Here is a 16,637-nt window from a genome sequence, read left to right as displayed (position 1 = left end):
ATAAATATGTCAACTAAAAAACAACGAAAGAGATACTATATATGTGGCATATATTATTTCCATAATTTATAAATACTTTTTTCCTTACAAAAATAATTAATAAAGAAGGATAGAAAATAAAAAAAATACATACAAAAAAGATTTTTTTAGAAATTTTTTAGTAGTAAAATTTTACATTAGAAAGTGATACGTGTCACTCCTGATGTCGAATTGTTTTAATAAACTACTCCCTCCGTATTTATTTAAGAGATACACTTGGTCGGGCACGGGTATTAAGAAAAAGAATTAAATGAAATAAAGTAATAAAACAAGTGGGGTTGGGTAGATATTTTAATAAGTAAAACAAGTGGGGACCATGTCATTTTAGGGGATGGGGGTGGGGATGGGGTGTAGATAGATTATTTAATTAGATGGTGGGGTTGATAAGTTACTAAAAATGGCAAGTGTATCTCTTAAATAAATACGGCCGGAAAAGGCAAGTGTATCTCTTAAATAAATACAGAGGGAGTATAATAGATTTTTTATTTCTCCTCCCATTTAATATAATATAATAAATTACATATATATATATATATTTATATATATATATATATATATTTATATATATATATATATATATATATATATATATATATATATATATATATATATATATATATATATATATATATATAGCATGTAACTTTTTTTTGTAATAAAACATTCATCCGTACACCTGATCCACCCGTTTCATCCACGGATGATGAATGGGTGGATGCGGGTGACAGGTGGAGCGGATTGATAAACGGATGGATGAGGGTGAAGCCCTACCCAATCTGAATCCGATCCATTCCTATCCCTAGTATTACCAAAAAACGAATTTAGCATGTATATAAATTTAGCATGCTAAATTTGGTTTTTGGTAATACTAGGGATGACAATGGATCGGATTCGGATCGGGTGGGGTTTCAACCGCATCCATCTGTTTATCAATCTGCTCCACCCGTCACCCGCTTAACCCATCACCCGCATCCACCCATCCGTTATCCGCGGATGAAACAGGTGGATCGGGTGAATAAAGAATGAATGTTTTATTACAAAAGAAGTTACATGCATCAACTTTAACACACAGTCATTTTCATCAATAATAAAACATTTTATATCAAAAGATAACAACAAAATCTTTGAAAAAAATAATTTGCAACAAGAATTAAAAAAAAATTCTTGAATATATAATATTTTTTATTAAAGTTTTGGTGAAAAATATATTATACGGGTGGATGGATGATAAACGGATGGAGCGAGGGTCATCCGTATCCAACCCGATCTATCACCCGCTTAATCCGTCACCCGCATATCATTCGTTTAGTTCGAGTATCCATCCATTTAATAATTGCGGGTGGATTGGGTAAATGGATATCCATTTAACTTTGCCATCCCTAGGGGTACCCAACAAAACCAGGGTAATTTAAAGAAAAACAATGGACACAATAACTTCCAGTTCAAGGGGAACAATAGTGGAAACCGTAACTCCAATAACAGGAATCAGTCAGGGAAGAATGGAGGAAGGACCTACAAGTGCAATATGTGTCCTCGAAACCATCCTGGAAAGGATTGTGATGGTAACCTAGTAACTTGCATATTCTGTAACAAGTTAGGTCACATGGAATATGAGTGTTATGCAAAAAGAAAACGAATGAGGGAAGTTCTGGAGGAAATAGAGGACAACAAAGGGGTTACCAAGGAGGTAACAATAATGGAAATAGGAATGGAAATGGAAAGTCAGGAGGGAATCAACAAAATGGTAACGAGAATGGGAATGGAACATCAACTGGAATGAATATAACAAGGGGAATGCTTAAGGGAAGCTGAATGTGATCACCAGGTAGGAAGAAAAAACATCCTCTAACGTTATAGCTAGTACTTTTTCTATTAAGTCCATTTTAGTTAAAGTACTATTTGATTTTGGTGTCACGTACTTATTCATTTATCTCGGTAGAAACTTTGGGAAAGTTAGGGTTGAGTGAACCTGGAACAATTGAGGTACTGATAGTTATACCAACAGGTAGTGTAGTTAAGTGTACCAAAATCCGTAGAAATGTACAATTGACCATAGCTAAATATATTTTTCATCTAACCTAATTGAACTTGAGTTGGAAGAATTGGATGTAATCTTGGGAATGGACTGGTTGGCTATGTTCAAAGCCAAGATTGTCTGTGAGAAACAGAAGGTTAATTTGAGAGCAAGTACATGAAAAATGGTATCCTGTTGTCTTTTTGGTAAGCCCAGAAGTGTAGGAATCATCTCGGCCATGAATTTAATAAAGCTAATCAACAAGGGAACCCCTGTATTTCTGTGCAATATGAGAGACCTCGAGAGCGAAACCAAAGTTAGGCCATAGGACATTGCAATTGTGAATGAGTTCTTAGACGTGTTTCCGGAAGAGATCCCGGAATGCCTCCTAGTAGACCTATCGGTTTCACCATAGACTTAGTACTTGGAACCACGCCTATATCAAAAGCTCCATATTGAATGTCTCCAGCAGAAATGAGTAAGTTGAAGGGTCAATGGGAGAATCTGTTGGATAAAGGTTACATTAGACTAAGTGCATCACCATGGGGAGCAGTATATCTGTGTTTAAAGAAGGACGGAATGAGGCTATGTATAAACTACATGGAGCTCAGTAAAGTCACAATCAAGAACAAGTATCCTTTGCCTAGGATAGATGACCTATTTGATCAACTGAAAGGAGCAGGAATCTTCTCGAAGATCGATATGCGATCGGGTTATCATCAAATTGAGAATCGCATATAAGGATATACCAAAAACTGCATTTCAGACTGGATATGGTCATTAGGAGTTCACAGTTATGCCATTAGGGCAAGTTTGTAGAGGTTTTCATAGATGATATCTTGGTGCATTCGAAGAGCGAAGAAGATCACGCATAACATTTGAGATCCGTATTGAGTACACTTAGATAGGGATGGAAATCCGAGTCCGATCCTATCCGAAGGGAAAAAATCTGATCTGAATTCGACATAGAAAAAGTCCGAGTCTGAATCCGATAAAAAAAAAGTATGAATCCGAATAGGAGGCGGATCGAATTCAGACCTTGTGTTGAGTCCAACGTATCCGAATCCAACCTGGATTCGTGATACTAAATATTTATATATCTTATCTACAAAAGCTCATGTGAAACTCATAAACCTTATTGCTTCCTTGTTAGAACCGTCGCTTCCTTCCTTTCTCTCTCAATAGTCTTTCTCTCCATTGGTATTCTATCTTTATTTATTTCTTAAAGGATTGGTATTCTATCTCTCTATATTCCTAAATTAGATATTAGTAATGTAAAAGCTCCCATTCTCATCATTATAGCAGCAGCAATTAAATGATAAAGTAGAAAAAAATATCAAGTATGTACTACGTAGTTGACATTTTCCTCCGACTATCAAAAGTCTCTTTGATCTGACCGGGTAGATTCTTGCGTGAGCCAAAGTACAGGTCGAATTTATTCGCTAAATAAATTTTATGGTTTTGTTTATAGGAAAAATTACTTTAAATAATCTAACTTTTGGACCATTTTCTGAAATTAAGCCAACCTTTGAATTATTATTATTAATCCAATCTTAATACCCCTCTAACTTTTATTGCCCCATACTGACTGGCAACCGGCTTACAAAGTCAATCAAAGTGTGTGACTTTTCGTTTTTTCCATTCTCCCTCCAAAACAGGCATTTACTCCCACCACCCACCTTCTTCAATTTATACACTCTCTCTTGCTCTCTCTCTCTCCCGTCACTCTCGATCTTTCGCAATCATAATTGCACTCAACATCTTAAACCTAAATTTTGTACGAGCAAAGTGACGACATCTTTGTACCTTGATGAAATCATCGGTCATTTGAAGCTTGAAGGACAACTTACTACAAAAAAACACAATAAATTGCCGCAATTCAGGTTAGTTGGAACCCTAATTTCGCTCTCAATTTTGGGTAAATTTTGATTCTTGGGTGATTCTTTTAACAATTGATGTTCTGTATGTGGAATTTTACGTTAATTATGCGTATTTTGTAATTTTTTCCCTAATTTTGTTAATTTTACGAAATTGTGAATTTTTCCCTAATTATTCGAACAAGTGAATAAAGTAGGTAAATTGAGTAATGGTTGATTGAATTGAGTAATTGTGTAATTGTTAACTACATTATTTTGTTGGGTTAATTAATCGATTATTTAGGGCACAAATTCAAATTGATAGTGTGAATTCAATATTTTGTTTGCGGTTGTTGTGATGGGAATAAATTTGTACATTTTTGTGTAATCGGGGACAACGTACTGAATAATTTTTAAATTTGTCTAGGATGGGAGTTGTGACTTTGAAATTTTGGCATGGTGGGATCTTTTAGACGATTAGTAATGGTCATTTAAGTTATCTTGGTGGGAGGGGTAAGACTTGCCAAATTGATTCCGATATGTTGTTTTGGTGGGATCTACTCGAGTTAGCAAAGAAATGTGGGGATTATGATACAATTGGGGGGTTGTTATATATTGTTCCTGAGCAATCATTGGCAAATGGATTAAGGAAGGTGTATGAGGATGGGCAGGTTTTGGAGATGGTTGAGTTAGCATTGAAGAGTAGGTGTGTTGAAGTTTGTGTAAATCATGGGGTTGAGCTTTCACATATAGCTCCAAAGGCTAAAAAATTACAGCCAAAAAGGGCCCCACCTCCAACCCTATTGGATTCTTTAAGATCAAGTCCTAGAAAGTGTGGGTCAAGTGCAAAAAAAAAACCCACTGATGTAGCTGCTGCTTCCCAACCTAAAAGCACACAAAAAGCAAAAAAACTACCATCAACCCAAAAAGATGCTTTCCCTAAAGATACTTGTTTGACTGGTCCCACAAAAACAACCCCTAAAAACATTAGCCCCATCAAAAATAACAACATACAACAACCCCAACCTTCCCAACCACTTCATTCCCCCTCTACTCCAGATCCAAAACCCTCCCTGAAATACACTTCTCTCTCTTTTTCTCAAACACAAACAAGCCCGATTCAAGGTGAAGTTGAAAATGAGTTTCTAAGAGATTATGAGTGGGAAGATCCTAGAGATGATAGCCCTGTGAACCTACATGAGTATGAGTTCAATGATTCTGAGGAAGACCAAGATCCACTATATAATCCTTACACTGATAAGGGTAAGTCAGTAGTACAAAATTCAGATGATGTTCAGTATATTGATGGTGATGATGAGTGCACAGATGATGATGATTACACATATGGTGATGGTGGTATTGGCATAGATCTAGATAATGTCAACCTAGAGTATGAGTGTGAAAGTGAAGATAAGGAGGTTGATTATGCTAGGTTCCAGTCAGAGAGGTCTGCTGAGCAAGATTATGAACCTGGGGAGCCACAAAATGGTGGAGATGGTTATCATAGTGAGTATGAAGACAGTGAGGATGACATACACACACCACCAGATTCAGGAGATGTTGGGGAAAGAAAGAAGAAGAAAGGGATTCTAGTTGGTGCTAACACTGATTTCTCTAAGTTTAAGTGGACTGTAGGGCAGAGGTTTCCAAACAGGAAGGCATTTAAGGATGCAGTGGCTATGTATGGGGTATTATAAGGTAGAAATTTTTAATTTATAGTGAGTGACAGAAAAAGACAGCAAAGGTTGGGTATTAAGTGTGTGCAATCTTGTCAATTCTACCTGTATGCTTCTTGGGATTCAAAGAGAGCAGTTCTGGTGGTTAAAAGAGTGGTAGGGGAGCACACTTGTCAAAGAAATATGAAAAATAATAGGCAGTTGAAGGATTAATTCTTGGGTAGATAAACAGTTTCTGGATGCATTCAAGGCAAGACCGCATAGGCCAGCCCGAGAAATTATGGAGTCAGTGAGGAGGGATTTCAAAGTGTTAATTAAGAGAAGTCTAGCTTATAAGATCAAGTATGCTTCCCATGAAATGCTTCATGATTCAATGCATGAGAATTACAGGAAAGTTGGTGGGTATATTGAAGCTCACAAGTCAGCTAGCCCAGGAACGGAAATTGAATTGGTGACAGACCCAACCAAGGAAAAACTCCCACCAGTTTTCCAAAGATTGTTCACCTGTTTTGAAGACTTGCAGCAGGGGTGGAAAGAGGGGTTTAGGAAGGTCATATGTGTGTATGCTTGCTTTTTGAAGACTTTCCTAGGTGGTCAACTCTTGGTTGCAGTTGGTCGAGACGGGAACGATCAGATGTATCCCATTGCCTGGCCAGTTGCTGAGGGTGAGAACAACAACTCTTGGGTATGGTTCTTCAAGCATCTGCAACACTGCCTTGGCCTAGGGGATGGTTTTGGCTTTCCTATAATTTCTGACGAGCACGTGGTACGTATTTATTTCTGTTTAACTTTTAACATTTATGGTTTGTGTGTTACATGCTCACTAGTATATATGCTCACTGATACATTTGTGTGTTAATTGGGCTCACTTGTGTAGGGTATACTCCATGGTAGGGCTGCTGTTCTCCCCAATGCAGAACATAGACATTGTGCGAGACATATATTTGCACACTGGCACAAGGCCTTCAGAGGGGATGAAATGAAGCTGCTCTTTTGGAAAATTGCAAAAGCATAAAACTTGGCAGATTACAATGATGCACTGGTAGAACTTGGTGAGATAAATGAGGAAGTTGTGACTGCCTTCAATTCTTACAACCTAAAACTGTTCTGCAGGGCTTACTTGGATTGTTCTATGAAGACCGATGCGATCACAAGCAACATGGCAGAAACATTCAACGGATACATCATTAATGCAAGGACAAAACATCTATTATATATGCTGGAAGACATCAGACTATCCTTGATGCAGAGAATGGTTGTAAAGAGGTAGGAGATGGAGAATTCATCATCCGTAATATGTCCAGGAATTCAGAAAAAACTTGATGAGGAGAAGACCAAAGCTGCCAAATGTGATGTAATTCCCTCAACTGACAGTAAGTTCAATGTGAGCTACTACTTGGATCAGTTGGTAGTTGATCTAGAAGCCAAAAGTTGCAGTTGTAGAAAGTGGAATATGCTCGGTATCCCTTGTTGCCATGCCGTTGCATGCATATACTTCCTGAACAAAGAAGCTGAAGCGTATGTAGATGAATGCTACAAAAGGGAAGTGTATTTGAAAGCGTACTCAAGTAAGCATGTTCTCTTATTGTGTTCTCTTGGTTTGTTTAGCTATAGCGTAGTCGTTTTTTTTCATTTGAAGCTAAGGAATCAGAGTCATTTTTTGCATTTGAAGTTTAGGAATAGTAGTCATTTGACATTTATGGTTTTCCAATAATAGGTTCAATACCAGCAATTGAATGTGAACGATATTGGCCTAGGGTGAAGCATCCTTTAGATCCTCCCCCCGTCAAAATTGAGTCAGGGAGACCTAGAGTAAACAGAATCAGGGATCCAATGGAGGATCCGAAGAAGCCCGGAACCTTGAAAAGAACTGGCATGGAAATGACATGCAGTGTGTGTCATATTAAGGGCCACAATAAAAGGCGATGGCCCAACAAGGACAGTGCACATGCCCCATATGAACCCCAACCAAAAATGCCAAGGGGTAGACCAAGGAAGGATGGTCAACCTCCGGTCTCTCACTCACAAGTGGCATCAACTAATCACCACAAAGCAACTGCACAACCTAGTTAACTTGGACGAGGAGGTAGGATGTGCAGATGTGGAGCCGATTCACGGGGGGAGAACATAAAGAGGTAGAGGCTCAAGGGGAGGGAGGACATCTACAGGAAGAGGAAGGGGAAGAAACCAAGTATGTGATGAGCAATTTGTGTGTTTTCTGCTTTCTTGTTGTTGTTTCTTGTTGTTGTCACTCATACTCTTGCTTATTTTAATTGCAGGTACCAGTGGGCATTGGGGTGTTCATTGCATCAGATGGGTCTGCACACACCAATGTAAGTGTTTCTTTTGTTGTTTGTTGTAATCACTGGGGTGTCTGATTGTTGGTGATTGTTAACACTGGTATTTTTTTTTGCAGCAAGATTCTTGACAAGCTAGATCAGTCAACGAAGAAGCTACCCCATCAAGTCAAGCCTCCAAATTTTCCCAAGCAACACAGCCTCGTGTTTAGCTAGTTATCATCCTTAATGAATGACATTGACAATGAAGTTTTGTCCCACCCATTTTACTGGTTTTTTTGTTGTGTAATGATCTTTAACATTACTCGTATGATATGTAATGATCTTTACCACTACTCGTATGCTATGTTATCATATCAGGGTGCTCTTCTATTTTGAAACAGATTGTGTGTAAACAAAGTCTCGTATTTTATTTCGTCAATTATGCAATTTCTTTCAAATCATGAACATCTTATAACCCCTTACACAATGACTGATCTAAAACAAAACTAAAACTTGTTTTTTGTGACTCTTGCAGTTTTCAAAAGATAATTAGTCGGTTAAACATTCATCCCGATTAACTACTTCAAATACATAATCAGGATGCAAAAAAACACCCAAGAACATAACAAAGTCATCGAGAATTTGTTCTCATTTCTAGAGGTCCTCATAAGCTCAATGCGCGTGTGGAAAAGCTCGATTTTTAACTCTTGATTCTCTTCCTCCAAATTATCTTTTTTCACCTGCAATTTCTTGTTTTTCTCTGCCATTAATTCTTGCTCCTTCTCCATCTTCAATATCACAGAATCCTTCTCCAAAATCTTACACTCAAGCTCTTCTATTTGATTATTATAATTTACATCAGAAAAATTTACATGTTGTATTCTACTCCAAACCAAACAAAAACAAGTTAATTTCTCAAACAAAATCCCGATTGAGGGAGAAATTAATTGGATTATTTTTTGGTTTTTCACCAAATTAATTTTACAATTGATGATCAAATTAAAGGGAGATGGGGGATTTACTTACTGACCATAAAGGGCATCCATGGAACTTCATTCCAACATTTGGACCGTGTTTCACCGTCCGCACAACCGCTTCATTACCACAGTCACAAATCAACCCACTTCGTGAATTTTGTAAAGATTCAGATCCACCTGAGCTTTGCCCCTTCGAAACTGCCATTGTCGTTAAATTTGGGAAACAAAAAAGAAATTGAAGTAGAGGCCGGTGCTCTACAATGGAGATGAACAATGGGAGGAGAAGGAACGAAGAAGAGTAATAACGAAGAAAGAAAAAAAAATGAGGGAGGGAGGACTTTTTAAAATTCACGTGCAAAAACAAAGGAAAAAAGGGTCATCCCACGTGAGTTACTAACGGACATATGCCACGTCATCAAAATGACCTGCTTAACTTGTTGGGTGACCTGCAAGGGGTAATAAAAGTTAGAGGGATATTAGGGTTGGATTAATAAATAATAATCCAAAGGTTGGCTTAATTTCAGAAAATGGTCCAAAAGTTGGATTATTTAAAATAATTTTTCCTTGTTTATATGACTTATATATTAGAATAAATTTACACATGTTTAGAAAAAATATAATTTCATGGACAATTCCTCCTTCCCCCTAATTATTGCAATAAATTTTATGGAGTGAGTATCAAAAATTTCTCAAAAATTTATGTGAATATTTTATTTAAAAAAATGCTACATTTTACCATTTGAAAAGTTTACAACAATTGTCATAGACTTGAAATTTTATTTAGATCAAATATATTAATCTGAACATTATAAGTAGTATTGTTTTTGACTTAAAATATTGGTCTAACATAGATTAAATGTTATATTTACAGATTTTAGGCCAAAGTAACAATATATTTTACGTCATATGAAGTAGTCCGTAATAATAATAAGTACGTAATGATAAATAAATTCTACTAAAAACAAAACTCATCATAATTTGTGGTAATTTTGACCAATATTTTCTACAACATACTCAAAAACTTATACGAGCTCTAACTAACACTCAAAAATTTATGACAAGAGTCCTTACCTAAACTAAAAAATGTAATGTCAAATTTTAATAAATTAGTAAAATTTTAATATCTAAGTTATGACCCGTGCGACACACATATGTTACTAAATTTGTTTACGGAGTATTATTAGTTATTCGTAAATAATAATTTATAATTGAAAAATACTTTTATTGAAATAAAATTTATTTGTACCTATTATATATGGTTAACAAAATATGAGATACAAATTTAAAATAACTCCATAGTAAAATTTAAATTTGTGTAAAACGTAATTAGTTTAAATTGGTCAATATTAATTAAACATGGTGTACATTGTACTTTGTACATACAAAACACATATAGACCTTGCTATGTTCAGTTTTTTCGGGGAAAATATGAAGAAATATTATTTTAAGAAATATAAGAGCCGCAGCTTTTTTAAAAAGACTTTGAGGAAGTCAAGTGACTTGTACGTGAGCTTAATACTGAAGAGAGCCTTCATAAAATACATGTAAATAACCATTAATTATTTATAGCTTATCATCTCGCTTGTCCGTTACTTTCATGCAATAATTAATACGTTTATTTTGTTGCAGGGGTTCGGTATTGTGGTCGGCAGTGCCAAAGTGAGCCCGTGAAAGTTGAATGGACTAAAAAGGTTCTATAAAGGCGCACATTACAACCGTTGAGATCGATCGAGCTATGCATAATAGTTCAATTTATTAGATACAAGTAATGACCATTTTGTTTACACATATATATGCTAATTCTAATTTGTAAAGGAGAACAAGTTAGTCGATCTATTTTTTGTATCGATCTAAATTTCTCCGGCGTATGAGTTTTTTGACTACTTCGCCTGCTAGCTTGGTGATTGAAATGTGTAAGGTTGTAAACTCATAACTAAACTTCTTTCCCACGTGACAAGTGATTGCTTAGGAACTAGCTAATTTTTAGTGATTCTAAGATTTTTGACCGGTATACATGATTGTAGACTGCGTGACAAATACAAGTACGTATTTCCAATTATCTACTCATCTCTAGGTAGTCTTTCTAGCGATATGTTAACTAATCTTATATACATGCGATGCGTGTGAACATTAAAAAAGTAGATTTGTGTTATTATAGTTTAGCTAACATGTGAAAATTATACATTATAAAATTCTTTATTATTAATCTCTTGTTAAACACCCTATAAATTTTATTGAACATGTGAAAGAGGCGTTTTCACGCAAAACTAACATGGCCGTTCTCAATTGCCTTTTTTAAATTTAGAAAGGAATACGTACACCACAATTACCATACTTATCATTTATCTTTTTTTCACAGTAGGGAACTATTGCGTTAGATAACCGTTATGCATTTTTCCTTTTAAAAAAAAACCCATTTTTGGGATGATATTACTGGCAAGGTTCATGTCTTGCAGTGAGCAGGAACCATGTAATGATTGTTAGATACAACAATTAAAATAAAATTGCAACTCAAAGCCCTATTTATTATAACAAAATAAAAAATAATAGTGTATAACTTCAACGATTAGGTACAAAAAAATGCAGCGCTTTCGTGAAAACTCAAGCAGGTATGAGAAGGGAAGAAAATAAAGTATCAGTAAAACAAAAACAAAAACGGACATAAGTTATTCTGGTGAAATTGACTTAGACCTGAAAATATAGATCAACAACAACGCCTAGTTGTTTATTTCTTTAGCATATTATTATTTGAGAAGTTCATGTTCAACAATCAGAAAAATAACTAACAAAAACTACAATAATAATTTCTATCTCCCTCCTGTCATATGCAAAGTTCATAGTGTCTCTTTAATTCCCTCATAACAAAAATGTGAGATTAATAAGTTTATCTTCTTATCTCCTTGATTTAGGAGGAAGGTGCAAACATGAAACCAAAATTCTATACATACTTATAAGTGAATTCCAAAATCAAAAGTTGCAACACAATCCTCCCAATAATTTGAAGTCAAGCCAAAATCATAAAGAAATGCAACATACATGATCACAATTTTAGTCTAATTAGACCATTGTTTTATGTCTCTTATATAAACAACTGAACCCAACATCCCCTTTTCCCTCCTTAGCAAATACTCCTTGATGTTTGCAAGGTCTTTGGAACTTTACCCTGCCAATGTTTTCTTAGTCGCTTCATAAACCATCACAATTCAAGACTGCTATGGCCAAAGGTCGATGCAGTTTAGTGTTTTTTTATGGTCCTTGCTTTCCTATCTCCCTTCTCTTCCCCTGTCTCTCAAAACAACAAATAGTTGATACGTGACAAATATGAAAAGGTGACATGAGAACTAATTTGAAGGAAAAATAAAATAGAATATCAATGGCATACCTTGAGGAAGCGATATTCAAGTCCCTGAACTATTTTCTAGTAAAGATATTGATGTACAACAGTGTATCCACCACCGGCTGCTTTTTGTACATTAAATCAATAAGATGACAGAACTTAAAGAATAAGAAGGCAGAGAGAATCTACGATTTATACCTGAGCTTGGGCAAGAAGCCACTATATACAAGATTTAGAACCCCGTCTCTCTAGTTTCTTATACGAAACTTCTAATACATGATAACACGTCATAGAGGATAGTGGCAACAAAATATTTTGGCAACGATCATAGATGAATTATCATACAATGCAAAATTTCCTTTCTAACGATCTGTAACAATATTACTATTTCAAAGGAACAACCAACAATAGCACTTGTACAATCACTGATGTGAATCAGCCAACAAACTATAGTGAGTTATAAGTAACAACTACAAGAATGTAAAAAAAAAATTCACATTCTCTTGCAAGTTGGTGTATCACCCCTATGAAAAAAGGGGTTCCACTATTCTTAAGGAAAATTCACTAATTCCTTTCTTTTTAAATGGTGCCAAAGCCCTAAAATATACGACCAGGGTTTGATGCAAGTCGATCCATCAGTGTTTGTAACCATATTCCAAAAAATAAATATTCGTCCGAAGTTTTTGGATAAAGGTGGAAGGGTATGGCGGTAAACACATTGTTATTAAGAGAAATTGAGTTTTTTTCATGAAGTAATTCAAGGGTGGGGTGGTAATTCCACTATTATTAAGAAAAATTGAGGCATTCCTTGCTTTTTAAAGGGTTAGAATTTTAGTCAAATTGGTATAATAATATTAAAAATATATTTACTCAACACTTTGGTCAAATTAGCATAGTTATTATCAAGCATATAAAACTTGTACCACGTAGTACGACGAAAATTGCATATTACTACCTCTGTTTCACAATATTTGCATCATTTCTTTTCTCACGTATTCCATCACACTTATTTGAGCCCTAATATCTCTAATTGTATATAAGTAAAAATTGTAAAAACTTGATATTCAGAATCCTCGCATTTATACGAATTTAACAAGATCTCACTTAACTATGTTTATTCTTACATAATGGTGAAAGAATAATTATCAAAGTTGGTTGATGAATAGTGCCCAAATGAGAACTGGTGCATGTATTGCGGAATAGAGGTAGTATATGATTAAATGGGTATGTTTAAAATTTATTAGCATGTAGTAGCTTTTGTTGGAAGTAAATCTTGTTAAATGGCTTCACCCAGTAGTATCCGGCGGAGTTTCCCTACCAAGCGCGATCTTAAAAAAATCGGGAAAGGATAAATCACCTTGTCGGGCGAACATGTTGTTCTGTTTGCCCAACTGGACGGGCTTTCCTGGTCTGAACGGTCGGAGGTCAATGCGAGGTTTTCTTTGTGATTCTTTGCTTCCTCGAGTTTCTTTTGTTATAACTTATGTAGTGATCTTAATTGACATTAATCCTTTGGTATTTTGATGATTATAGTCATAAGTGATTACCTTTTATGGATTTGAGGTTACATGTCTTTCATGTTCTTGAGTTAATCATCTTATTAACTTTCTGTTAATGACATTGGTCTCATAACATTTGGTCATCTTTTAGTTGTTACAATTTTATGTTTCCCTTTCTTCTTCTTTTCTAATTTTGATGGAGGGTTATTATCCTTGTTTAAGGATATAATATGACTCTTCATTTCATGAATTAATTTTATTGATTTGTCATTGATCTCTTTAGATCTTTGGACTTCTTTTGGTGGTTGGTTTTCCTCAAACCCTTATAACTTCCTTCACATATTTAATTGAAATATTATATATATATATATATATATATATATATATATATATATATATATATATATATATATATATATATATATATATATATATATATATATATATATATATATATATGTGTATGTACTCTTCTTTTTGGAAAACCAACATGAGAATAACATACACACTTCATTTGAGTTCATGAGGGGTATCAAACTAGACTTTGATATAAGATGATCCATACTTTTCTCTAAGTCTTTTTCATTCCTTATTCTTTTGGGCATAAGTTCATGTAGCTCCATCTCATCATCCAAAAGTGCATTTGAGTGTTGAGGGTTGTGCAAACCTTAGGGGACGAATCGGTGAATACAATTGTGTACTCCAGTTACAACAAATCTCGTTTTCAAGGCATTGGTTTGGTTACCACGGCGCAACAGTTCCCTTTACTCGTTCTTATTCTTGTTCTAGTATTTTGCCTTGAAAACCCCTTATTTACAACAACTTTAAGGTGAGAATTTTAATTTTTGTGTGTGTGTTTGTGTACGCTAATGAGCCACAAAGGCAAAATAAATTACAAATGAAAAATGGGGATTCGAACATGAGACTTATCTTATGCAAGCCCCGAGTCTTAATCACTAGGAGACGACCTCATCGGTTAAACTGTTAAAGGGGAACTATTTAATTCAATTCAATATTTTATTAAAAAATTGTCAAATAATAATCTCTATTATATAATCCAAGATGGAAGGGTTATTTCGTAATCACGCTTTTGGTGTCCCCGCGTAAAATACTAATATACCTTCAATTACCTTAAAATTTAATTAATTAATTAAAAATAGATAAGATAGTAATCCAAATGAAGAAGTCAGTAAAAACTTATCACAAATCAAGAAACGTCCATTTTGATTGCAATTGATTTATTGGAGTAATTGATTGATTGAAATTGATTGATTGACGTAAAACAAGTCGATTCCAAAACATAAATTACAAACTAAAAAAGATGAAATGAGCCAAAAAGAACGAGCAGAAGAAGGCCACCCACGACTCGAAGAAAGAAATACCGATTTTGACGTGGCGGCGGAGCAATGAATCAGGTTGAGATCTCTTCACAATTATATTATGTATTTCATCCTCCAAATTTTTCATCGCCACCTTCTCCTTATCATCCGCCACCGGGGATTCAATGGAATTAATCTCTGGAAAATTCGACCGGTATCGAAAGTTCATCAGACGGGTGGAGACGCGGCGGTGGATAGAGAATTCGAATGAGGGGGAAAACGAGTTGGAGTTTGCCAAATAGATCGAGCCATTCTGATTGATTTACTGATTATTGTTTTGTTGATGGTAGATGAGATGGGGAATTGAATCTTGAGCTTGAACAATAAGCTAAGTTTGGTCTGATGGTAAAAAATTTACAAGTTTATTTTCAAATAAGAGCGCATTAGAGGTGATACGAAGTAATATTGTATTATAGAATAGAGATAATATGTCCTCTCGCACGCATCGCGTGCATATAAGACTAGTTTCATATACCTCGAGCGTGCCGGTTACTTAATCTAGTTTAATTCTCAAATTTACACATTTTTAATTTAAAATAATCAACTTAATTCAATCATCCAAAATTTCATGTGTTTTTAATTATTAAACTTATTTTCCACTTATTTTAAAACGAAGAGAGTATCTGCTAAATCTATCTATGTAATCCGCAGTAAATTTGGGAATGGCATTACGATATATGGCCATCAAATTGGATGAAATGATGGGTAAATTATTTTTTTAATTATTATTATTCTTTTATTTTTTTGCAAGTTGAATGAATATGGATCGAGATGGGGTTAAAGTTAATGAAAGCCAAATTGTCTGACCACTGTGCATTAGCTAATTTAGGCATTTTCTTACTTGTAGTTCTCTTTTCTCTTTTCTCTTTTCTCTTTTCTCTTTCTTGCCTAATATTGATGAAGTGATGGGTCATCAGTCATCACTCATTACACATCACAGTAAATGTTGGATGTTAGGTTTGTTGGGGTTTGTGGTTAAATAGGGGAAAAATGGCAAATGTTGGACCTGGACCATGAATTTATTGGACCTAAATTGCATGAACTTATTGATAGTGTTAAATTAAATTTGTTGGAGCTTAACAAAACAAAACTGAAATTCTAAAAACGTCCAAAAGAACATACATAATATCCCATAGTTGAAAAAAAGTAAGGTTGTTAGAGGTGTTAAAAAATCAGTTTGGATCACCTTTGTAACATGATTTTCGGTTTTGGATCCTCTAGAGTTCTAAAATAACTCTACAAGGTAGAGTTTGAGCATATCAACCATTGATTGAAAATCAATGGTTTATATATTATCTTTCCAAAATTCCCCCTATTTTTTCTCATCAATATGAGCGGTTGATTTTAAAATGTATGGTTTAGATACAACTCTATTTTGTAGAGTTTTATTAAAACTCTAGAGGATCCGGACTCATAATTTTCTTGTCAAAGGATATAAAATCCTAAAACATCCACTAGAAGCATTTAAAAGGTGAAATTTCTCTCATTCTTCATCTTTTAGAGATTCCATCTATATTTTAACAACCACCCTCCAATACTTAAGCCAAGCAATTATAGTTGTTTTTTTGGGAACAAACTAAA

At 34.8% G+C, this 16,637-nt stretch overlaps 1 protein-coding gene across 1 annotated transcript; it reads left to right on the top strand.

Moving 5' to 3' along the window:
* Positions 1–4,198: 4,198 nt before the first annotated feature.
* On the top strand, positions 4,199–8,258 carry LOC130470571 (uncharacterized). Its single transcript, XM_056840929.1, has 5 exons — positions 4,199–6,351; positions 6,463–7,153; positions 7,303–7,776; positions 7,865–7,918; positions 8,002–8,258. Exon 1 carries the CDS (start codon positions 4,449–4,451, stop codon positions 5,604–5,606), a length of 1,158 nt encoding a protein of 385 aa, XP_056696907.1. The 5' UTR covers positions 4,199–4,448; the 3' UTR covers positions 5,607–6,351; positions 6,463–7,153; positions 7,303–7,776; positions 7,865–7,918; positions 8,002–8,258.
* The last annotated feature ends 8,379 nt before the right edge of the window (positions 8,259–16,637 follow it).

The sequence above is a fragment of the Spinacia oleracea genome, chromosome 3 (assembly GCF_020520425.1).
Source record: "Spinacia oleracea cultivar Varoflay chromosome 3, BTI_SOV_V1, whole genome shotgun sequence".
Taxonomy (NCBI): Eukaryota; Viridiplantae; Streptophyta; class Magnoliopsida; order Caryophyllales; family Amaranthaceae; genus Spinacia; species Spinacia oleracea.
The sequence above is the reverse complement of the archived record's forward strand: the minus strand, read 5'-3'. Positions and strand labels throughout refer to the sequence as shown.

What these genes read in the sequence shown, in the direction of transcription:
- LOC130470571 (XM_056840929.1), top strand. Translation starts at nt 4,449, where the DNA reads ATGTTGTTTTGGTGGGATCTACTCGAGTTAGCAAAGAAATGTGGGGAT.